Here is a 10,040-nt window from a genome sequence, read left to right on the forward strand (position 1 = left end):
CAGGAGCACAGGACTAGGCCTGAGGCTTGCTGGGGAGCACAGCCCCAGCACGGCGTGAGGCTTAATAGGCTCCAGCTTGCACGTTGCACGAGATATTGGCTAAAGGGAGGTACTGGCGGCAGTAAGCCTGCTAAGCCTGAGACTACTCCAAAGAAACAATCACACAGATGGAAAAAAAAAGTTTTATTGTTCCCTCCAAGGGATTAATGCCAGGGAATGAATGGTCCCTAGGCCCCCTCACCCCTGGGGGATAGGCTGACTGAACAGTGCAGGGCAAGGTGTGGCCCCTGCAATCAATGCAGGCTGAACTTCCAACCCCTGTAGCCCAGTCATTCAAGCTAAAATTAGCAGTCTTGGCCCTCGGGGAGACAGCCAGCTGGGCCAGGCCCAGGACTCCAAGCCCCTGTAGCTCTGTGGGGACCAGGTCTGGGGGCTGCCAGGGCTGGGCAGGGTTCATCTTCTGGCCACCAACCACTCTAAAGGGGCTGGGCCCCAGACCCAGGAGACCTTGCAGACACAGTGAAGGCTGGGACAGGGCTGCAGGCTTGGGGTGCCTGAGGGTCCAGAAAGGGCTGCAGGATCAGGGCCCTTGGCTGGAGCGTCTCAAGCTGAGAGTCGGGACCCGGGGGGTCAGGGCACCCCTAAGAATCGGATCAGATCCGAGGTGAAGACATTCGAAGTCAGGGCTGTGGTCCCAAGCTGGGGACTACTTGTCAATGAGCCCTCCCTCCTTGAGCTTGAAGTAGAAGAACTTCTCCAGGGCACTGGCGCAGCGGCAGTACTCGCTGTCCGGGGGGTTGTACTCGCGGCAGTTGGCGATGACTCGTTGCAAGTCAGCCACAAAGAGTTTCCGAGTCACGTAGTAGCGGCTGCGCAGCCGCTCGGTCATGGTCTTCAGGTCTGGGGCGCAGGAGGGGAGCACAGATCTCAGAGGCAGCGGCGAGCAGCAGGCTGCCCGAGCGGTGGGCCCCAGGTGCACGGCCCAGGGAGGGCAGGAACAGTCAATTCGGGGGCAGAAGAGGAAGGAAGGGCAGGGAGCGGAGGGTCCTCACCGATGGGGAAACGGATGACCTCGTAGTAGTCAGGGGCCTCCGACTTCTTCACAGGCTCCATGAAGGGCCAGGCACTGGGGTGCGACTGGAGAAGAGGGCGGAGCTGGGACAGCCCCACTCTGCCCGTGCCAGCCCATGACTCCCACCCACCCCAGACTGGGTCGTGAAGCCACAGGTACAGGGACCCCCAGAAGGGGAACTTGTTCTCCCCACCTTAATCTGGGCCAGCAGGTTTTTGAGGGTTGTGTAGAGCTGGTCAGGGTCCTTCAGCTCCTTCCTGGCACGAGAGACACCGAGTCTGAGGCTCCGGGTCCCTCTGCCTTCCCCGCTCCATCCCCACTCCCTTGACGGAACACTCACCCCTTCTCCTTCCCCAGTGGCTTCCAGCCTGTCTCTCCTGCAAAGTAGGGAGAACGTCCCTAAGAATGCCCGTCCACACCCCGAGCAGTACGCCCGCCTGCCCCCTCAGTCAAGTCCCCTGCTCACGAATGCCAGGGACGCTCTCCACGGGGATCTGCCTCACACCCTCCTTGAAGCAGCTGAGCCCAGGGTAGACCTTGCGGATCTGGGCCTGTTTGCGCTCAATCAACTTCTTGATGATCTGAGGGAAGGAGGCGTCTGAGGGGCCAACTCCAGCCCCAGCAACAACCCCTCCCAGGGCCACCGTCAGAGCCCACAAGGGGAAAACCCACACTGCACTGCCACCGAATCCAGTGCCTCCCCTCCTAACTTCCCCTACGAGGCCGAGCAGGAACCAAAACCCTGGTGACACACACACATGCACGTATGCACGGTGTAGGTCTACACGCATGTGTGCACCCTCCACATGCATTCACGAAAACCCTATGGACGCGCACGCGGGCTCACAACCTCTTTCTGCTTCTTGATGATGTGGGACAGCTCCGTGTAGGGGATCCGGGGGTTCAGCTCACACTCCATCAGTGTTGCTCCCTCGTAGTCCTTGATGTAGCCCAGGTAGCGGCTCTTGGGCACCTTGATGTCCTTGGAGAAGCCCTGGGGAGTGGATGGTTATGACCTAACCCATCAGCAAGCATTTCCCAACTTTCCTACTCTACGCCCACACCCCGGCCACCAGGAACACCTGTAGGGCAGTGCATGCCATGTCCCCTCTCCCCTCCTGAACCTCCTCTTATGGTACTGTGAGGGCTCAGTCTGTCCCTGGAAAGGTTCCAGGTCAGCTGACACCTCCCAACTCACCCCAAGAGCCTCCCAGTTCTTCTGGCCTGCCCTACTGGCCCCCCAGGCCCTATTCTCCACTGGGGCAGCAGCAGGAGGGAAGGTGGGTATGAAGGTCCTCTTCACAGGTGTCAGGTGGGATAGGGGTCACAAAAGGACTCCCACTCCATCCACAGCAAGGGGCTGGACAGAATGACCCCTGGCTCCAGGCAAAGGATAGGTGTGGGGTGAGGCCAGAGGTCACCTGCTTTTTGAAGTAGCCAATGGCGTACTCGTCGGCGTAGGTGAGGAAGTAGAGGATGTTGTGTTTGATGTGATACTCCTTCAGGTGGTTCATCAGGTGGGTCCCGTAACCCTGCAGGGAAGGGAGCAGGACTTACAGGGGAAGGGGACAGGCCTGGCGCTAGAGAGGTCTCAGGAGGGCCCAGAGCCCAGAGAGGAGGGGGCAGACTAGAGAGGAGGTGGAGAGAGCGAGGGGATCCAGGGCAGGGAGGCGGAAAGGCAACCGGTGGAGGAAGGCGGTTCGTGGGGAGAAAAGTTAAGAACTCTGGAGTTCTAAGTGCCTGCGCTGGGCCAGGTGTGGTGCTTGCTGCTTTACAGCACGCTCTCGAGTTAACCCAGGAGGCAAGTGTCATTCCCTCTATCTTACAGAAGAGAAAACCCGAACTCCACTATGTTAGGCAATGTGTCTGAGGTCAGGCAGCCAGCCACGGCACCGCCAGGTCCCAACCCAACACAGGCCACTGATTACCAGTCCTGGGCCTCGGAGCTGGGGGACAGGGGAGAGGCCTGCTCATGGCAGCATCCGAGCCCTGAAGTGGCACTGTCTCCCACACGTCAGGACCAAGCAGGCACCACACAGATCCAGGGTAGGTGACACAGGGGAACAAGGGACCCTCCACGTGGGTCTGTTGCGACAATTAAAGGACAGAAGCCAAGACTTTCAGCATAAGGATAATGTAATGACTGCTCATTCCCTCCATGTGTGTAAATGTCCTCATGATAAAAACACAAGTCCACAGGTGCGTTCAAGTGTTGGTGATCCTTGGGTGCCACTTGTCAACAGGTGTTTTCCTAACCCAGTTATCAAATTACAGCTGCCACCTTGTGAGGATGTGAAGAACTGTCCGGCCGCTAAAAACAGACAGAGCTGAGGGCTGCTGCCTCCCACAGTCCGGCTGCCCTGACCTGGTCCACACTCAGAAGCCGGCGGGGGCAGGGCCAGGCGCTGCGCTCACCTTGACCTGCTCATTGGAGGTGACGGCACAGAAGACAATCTCCGTGAAGCCCTGGGTGGGGAACATGCGGAAGCAGATCCCTCCGATGACCCGTCCGTCCTTGATCAAGGCCAGAGTCTTGTGCTTCCTAAGAGAGAGGGGACTCGTCACAGCCCCTACCTGTCCCCGCTGCTCCCCAGGTCCCCACACCTGAAGGCTGGAGCTGGAGTCAGAGCTGGGTACTGAGGAGCAAGAATGCTCCAAGGTTGGGCCTTGGCAATGGGGGGAAGGGGCCCCCAATTTTGAGGGCTGGGGGGCCAAGGAAGAGAGGCCCCGGGTGTGGTGTCCCTGGGGTAGGGACTCTCCTGGGGACGCACGGGTCAAAGACGAGGCGGGCGATATACTCCTTGGGCATGCGCGGCAGCTGGTGGGAGAAGACGTTCTGCAGCCCCACGAGCCACAGCAACACCCGCCGGTTGGCCTTGGGTGTCAATGAGTTGCCGATGACGTGGAACTCGATGATGCCGCGGCGCTCCTCCAGGCGGGCCGTCTCGTCCCGGGCCGCGTTGGCCGACAGCAAGCTCGTCTAGGCCCAGAGGAGGGGCGATGAGCTAGGGCCTCAGGTGGGTGAGGGCCCCTCCCCCTACCGGTCAGCAGGCCGGCCACCCACCTCAGGTCCCAGCATGGCAGCAGGGTCGGTGATGGTCAGCATGACCTCATTGACCAGCTCCATGGGGATGTCACCCATCACACGGAGCCGCTTGGCATCCTCCAGGGTCAGATTCTCCGGGAGCTTCCTCTTCTCGCCTGTTGGGGAGGTTGGCAAGGTTGCCCAGGGACAGCAAAAAAGGTTGGGAGAGGGGTGAACGACAGTCAGAGGTCAGGGGTCAAGCACCTACCTGGCATGGGCTCGGCCCCTGCAGAATCCAGACTCAGCGAGCTGTTGCTGCCGCCCCCCATGGTGGGGCTGAAGATGGGGGCGCTAGGAACAACCGCTGCACTGACCGTAGCTGAGAAGGAGAAGTCAGGAACAGGGGGCCGAAGCTGTTGGCAGATGCCTTAACAGGATCCAGGCCCTCCGACCCAGCTGAGCCACCCTGCGTTTCCCCACTGTTGCCATTCCCAGCCCCTCTCCTACCCAGGGGGCTTAGCTCAGTCACGAAGGGCAGGCAGAAATCCCGCAGAGGCACATACCTGGCCGGGGCACCAGCTGTGTCCCCTCTGAGGGTGGCATGGTGAACCCTGACTCCCAGATTGGAGAGTTTGCCCCATAGATCTCCTCCTCCAGCATGGACAGAAATCTGTAGGGAGGGTACAATCTGTCCCACAACTCTGTCTGCCAACCAAGGATGCAGGCTGGGCCAGGCACCAGAGGGACTGCAGGCTGGTCAGAGACAGACCCTGCTCTTAGGGAACTGGGAGCCTGGAAGAGGAGGCAGCTTCTGCCCTCTGGGAAGCCCTGGTCTGAAGGGGGAGGCACAGGCCCTTGCCTTCCGGGGTCCTCTAACTGAAGGCAGGTCTCCAGATGGAGACCACAGAGGCCCAGTTGTGCCATGCTGCCTGGCACAGGGGGACACCTCTGAGCTGATGCCCTCCCGCACTGTGTGGCCAGGCAGGGCAACACATCACCTTAAGTCCCCTCACTTCCCTCCGCACCAAACAGGCTCAGAATCCACCCCATCTTGCTACCTCTTGTTCCCACCTAGTACCCGGGGGCACTAGATGGCCAGGATTAGTCAGTAAAGGCTTTTTGAACAGCAAAGTTATGACCCAGATTTAAAATGGGAGAAAGGTATGGCAGAACAGAGGAAAACTGTACAGAAAAGACTAGAAGAAGAGTGGAAACTGATTTCACCTCAAGTGTAAGCTCTGGTTCTTGGGCTACTATGGTGGGAAGGATTCTGAAGCTGTGTCCAGGCCCCCACGGGAAGCAATTAGTACCGTCTGCCAGGGGCATGGGAGGGGGTAGCGTTAGCTCGGGCCATGTACCTGCCATCCCCAGACTAGTACGTGCAAAGGCAAATACTAGCAAGTTGCTTCTGGGCCATGGGCAAGTCTGCCAGGTAGACGCCCAGATCCCAGAAGGCCCATGGAGGGAGAGGAGGGACCAATCCAGGAAGCCTTCCTGGAAAAAAGGGGACAACAGCGAGGATGTGAACTTGGGGCAAAATCCCAACAGGCCAGAATGAGCCTTACTTGGGGAAATGAGTGAGGATGAGGGTCCTCTTCTCGGGCACCAGCTTGTCCTTCTCCACTCGGAACTTTTCCAGCAGCTGCCGGCGGGTAACGGTGAAGATGGACCGGAGAAGGCTTCGCCCAAAGACGTGAGTAGTTTCGTAGCGGGGGAGGCTGTCGCAGCTCTGGGGCACATGGCAGTAACAGAGCCATCTGGGGTGGGGGAGTGGGGACGGTGGCAGGTGAGGGTGGAAACCACTGGACCCAGGCTGGGCCTACAATCCTCCTCCCAACCTGCCCCTGGCTGGGCCTACCTGGTGTAATTGACCTTGTAGGTAGCCACATCCTCGGCCTGAGACCTCTGCCGAAACTGGGCAGGCGTCTCAAGCTTCCAGTAGTTAAGGCAGAGCAGGAACATCTTGGAGAGCTCGAACATCGTCTGCCGCTCCCGGGGAGCCAGATGACTAAATTTGTACTGCACAAAGTTCAGCACACCCTGAGAAGCGGTGGGCGAGGGATAGAACGAGCAACAAGGTGTGAGCAGCCAGCAGGGGCTTCTTGTCCGAGGAAGCTGCTACCCGAGGGCAGGGACAGGGCTCTCCGTGAGGGGAGCTATGCCCCCTCCCTACTCCCGCTTCTACCCTGAGGTTAGCACAAAACATCCTCCCTCCTCTGGGTGTCTCCCCTGTTCTCAGCTTGAGGGGGATGGCGAACACAGGCTCCCTCCTCCTCCAAGATGCCCTCAGTTCCCCTCTTACCACTTTCCCCAGCCCACCTGCTCAATATTAGGCTTCTCAAATGGGGGGCTGCCCAGGGACCCCTCCACCACGGGCCGGGTCATCTGCAGGATGCATTTCCGCAGGAGCTGGAGGGGAGAGCAAGGGGGAGTAGAGGCACAGGGCTCAGGGCTGCAGATCCCCCAACGCCTCACCTCCTTCACTCACACTCTCCTTCCGTGCAAGCTCACCTTGAAGAGGTAGAAATAGACCTGCTTGGTGTCCGTGTCCTCCTCCTTGTGAACAGACATGAACAAATTCTCCACGTCCACCACCATCCCCAGCAGCCGGTTAATCTCATCCTCTGACACATTCTCCAAGTGGGATACATGGTCAGCTGCAAGACAGACAGGTGGTAGAGTTGGGGAGAATGGAGAAAAGAGACCAACTAGGCTCTTGCACCTCTTCACAGCCAGCCAAGACACACCCTCAGTCCCTCTGACCACTGTGACCAACAGTGAGACTGACTGCTCCTACAACAGCCCTTGGGTGGCCCTCGCCTCTTCTGGGCTGGCAGATTTCCTTTCTCCTTCCCTGGGGAATACATACCAACCCACTCCACCCCTAGGAAGCATCTTTGGTTTTTCAGAGATGAGGCTTTGTGGCACTTAGGTCACCCTAAGTAGAACCCAGCACCTGCTCTCTGCACCCCCAGCTCCAAGGGCGCTGCCTGCCTTACCCAAGGGGTGCTCACAGCTGCGGCACAGCTCACTCAGGTTGGCAGCTGGCTGCTGCAGATCCATGCGGGGTGCGGTAGGGGGTTTGGGGTTTTTCCAGCCATTACACTTACAGGTTTCATTGGTCTGGAGGCAGAAGGATCAGTCAGTGACCTGTATCCCTGGGGCAGGAGCCGTTCCTCGGCCAGAGGTTTGCCCCGCTTCCCACCCGAGCCCTAGGATGCCCCAAGCCCCGCCCCTTTCACCCCAGACCCCGCCCCCACCTTGCAGGCGGAGAAGACCCCTAGCTTCTCAAGCTTCTTGGCGCGCGGCAGACCCCGGACTTGCGCCTTCCTCTGGCTGGCGCGCTGCTGCTGACTCAGGCCAGGTCGAGCCGGATCCCCCCCGCTCCCGGTCCCCCCACTTCCTACCCCGGGCCCCCCAGTCCCTGTGCCCCCGGCTGGGGCTGCAGCTGGGGCGGGGACTGGAGCCGGAGTGGGAGCTGGAGTCGGGGCTGAAGCCGGGCTGGGCGCAGGAGTCGGAGCTGGGGCAGGGGCTGGGGACTGGAGGGGCCGGGGCTGCGCGGCCGGGGTCGGGGCCTGGGAAGGTTCCGCCATGGCCTCCCCCGCAGCGGAGCGCGGCGCCGCGCTCCCAGCCCTAGGGCCGCATGGGCAACCGGCACTCAGTGCGCAGGCGTCGCTGCGCCGGCGCATGACGGGAGTTGTAGTCTCCTGCCGCCGCGCCCCTCTCCGTCAGCTTCCAGACTTTTCTGTCCTGTCTCTTGGTCTCAGACAGCCAAGTGAGGTCTGAGCGAGCCCCTCAGATTGACCCCTCCCCACTTCTAGTCTCGAAGTCGTCCGGGGTAGTCACGATTGCTGTCCTCTTGGGTGCATGGAGGCGCGTCTTGGGGGGACCGAGGGCTCCGCCCCTCTCACAAGCCCCCAAAGGGAAGCGGGGGCCTGGGGTCAGCTTCCTGGCGCTCCTCTCTCCAGCCCCCACCCGCACCCCCGGTTGCCCCTCGCGACTCCGGACGCGGAATTGCAGCTACAGAAGAGATGAGATGTAGCCACACTGGTTGAACTGTGTGGTGGTTACATGGGTGTGTTTGCTTTGTGACATTCAACTGTACCCTTTTGTGCACTTTTCTGTGTATCTATGTATATGTTATACTTCAACAAAGAGTTTATTATCAAAACACTGAGCACCAGAGGTGTAGCCCTACGAAGAAGGCCACTGAGGTGGAGGGTGAGGCCGAGGAGAGCCGAACCTTTCCTGCGTGCTGGGCGCGGCCCTCCGCGTGTCCTCAAGCCCCCAGCCGGCCGCACAGGAGGGCCCAGGGGCGGAGGAAGTAAAGACGCCGGAGAGACCCCAGTCCCTGGGGTTGGGCACAGTCAGGGAAAGGCAGGGCGTTTCAAGAGTGGATGGCCGGGAAGGTTGCTGTCCCTTGGCTCTATCCGGGGAACAATCCTTCTTGACCCAGACCTGGTTCTTAGCGGGCAAGACAGCCCCCTTCCAGCCTGGGGCTCACTCTGATGTGGTCTCTGCCTGGGTGACTGACTGCTCTGGGATCCGGCTCCCGCCCCGTGTCTAACCTCGTTCAGTCGATCCGCTTCCGTCACAGCTTCGGCGCCCGGGCCATTGGCAGGTGGGAAGGGCAGAGAAAGAGGCAGGCTGCGGGATAAAAGCAGCCGCAGCGCTGACAACCCGACCCTTGGAGGTAGGACGGGCACGGCTGAGCCCGGAACTCCCGCCTTGGTCTGCAGAAGCCGAGGGAACAAAGGGGAACAGAGCTGAGCGCGACGGGGACCGCGTGGGAACCCTCCTCGAGCCGAAATCCGTGTTCTCGGAGGCTCGCGCCCCTGGACAGCAGTTGCTCACTCGGATGCAGCAGGTCGGTAACAGCTTCCCCACCAAGAACCGGGTGGCGTCCAGGCGGCCCAGCGTGGCCCTAGCTGAACGGAACCAGGTGGCCACGCTGCCGGTGAGGCTGCTCCAGGACGATCCGGCAGCTGCGCAGGGAAACCACCATGCCGAAGACAGTTTCCAAGTGAAGATGGACGCCCATGGCTTCACCCCCGAGGAGCTGGTGGTGAAAGTGGACGGCCAACGCCTGATGGTGACCGGCCAGCGGCAAATGGAGGCCAGCGACCCAAAAAGGGGCAGTTACCGCATGTCGCAGAAGGTGCACCGGCAAATGCGCCTCCCGCCCGACCTGGATCCCACCGCCATGTCCTGCTGCCTGACCCCCTCCGGCCAGCTGTGGGTCAGAGGCCAGGGTGGGGTGCTGCCTCTCCCTGAAGCCCCAGCCGGACCGTCCTCCAGACTCCAGAGCCGCGGCTCAAAGGAGGGTTCCAACCTACCCTGACCCAGTAAACAACCCCGGCAGTGTGCAGCATCCTTAAAAGCCACGGCTCAAAAGAAGGTTCCAACCTACCCTGACCCAGTAAACAACCTCCGCGGTGTGCACCATCTTTAAAGCCCGTTGTCTTTTCTGGGGATGGGGTCAGAAGTGGAGGGACTGGAGCCACAGGGAGGGGGAGGCAGGAAAGGAACCTCAAGGTGGTGGTCCACTGGGAGTCAGGCCTTTGTGGCCCCAGAAGGAACTGCAGGGGACAGTGTGCCCCTAGCTGAGAGCAGCAGCTCCAGCAGGGAGCAGCAGAGAGCTGGGAGCGCCCAGACCGCCCGACTGCAGAACCAGCAGAGGGCCCTGTGCGATCCAGAGGGAATAGCTCAGACCTGGCCTGGGGTGCTGCAGCCCCACGGGTTTCCTTCCTCTTCGGGGAAGAGAGCAAGAGGATCCAGTCCCTCATAGGTGTGGTACAGACCAACCAAAAACTCCAAAGAGGCTGTTCAGAGGCCAACAGCCTTCAAACACAGACTGCACATCACCCCAGTGTAATCTGGCAGGCAGGGAGGGGGCGGTGGAGGAACAATTGCAAGACCCTCAACTTCAAACCTGCTCAGCCC

General features: G+C 60.5%; 2 protein-coding genes across 2 annotated transcripts; one reads left to right on the plus strand and one right to left on the minus strand.

Moving 5' to 3' along the window:
• Window positions 1-168: 168 nt before the first annotated feature.
• KAT2A (lysine acetyltransferase 2A) lies at window positions 169-7,877 on the minus strand. Its single transcript, XM_045526561.1, has 18 exons — window positions 7,358-7,877; window positions 7,097-7,220; window positions 6,609-6,754; window positions 6,417-6,506; window positions 5,956-6,137; window positions 5,663-5,854; window positions 4,661-4,767; window positions 4,366-4,476; window positions 4,137-4,273; window positions 3,844-4,052; window positions 3,488-3,614; window positions 2,494-2,604; window positions 1,923-2,066; window positions 1,539-1,653; window positions 1,413-1,449; window positions 1,266-1,329; window positions 1,053-1,137; window positions 169-900 (listed from the first exon to the last, which is right to left on the minus strand). The coding sequence occupies exons 1-18, from the start codon at window positions 7,784-7,786 to the stop codon at window positions 707-709; spliced, it is 2,604 nt and encodes an 867-aa protein (XP_045382517.1). The 5' UTR covers window positions 7,787-7,877; the 3' UTR covers window positions 169-706.
• Window positions 7,878-8,773: 896 nt separating this feature from the next.
• On the plus strand, window positions 8,774-9,534 carry HSPB9 (heat shock protein family B (small) member 9). Its single transcript, XM_045526562.1, has one exon. The coding sequence runs from the start codon at window positions 8,956-8,958 to the stop codon at window positions 9,436-9,438; it is 483 nt and encodes a 160-aa protein (XP_045382518.1). The 5' UTR covers window positions 8,774-8,955; the 3' UTR covers window positions 9,439-9,534.
• Window positions 9,535-10,040: the final 506 nt, after the last annotated feature.

Source organism: Lemur catta, chromosome 15 (genome assembly GCF_020740605.2).
Source record: "Lemur catta isolate mLemCat1 chromosome 15, mLemCat1.pri, whole genome shotgun sequence".
NCBI lineage: Eukaryota > Metazoa > Chordata > Mammalia > Primates > Lemuridae > Lemur > Lemur catta.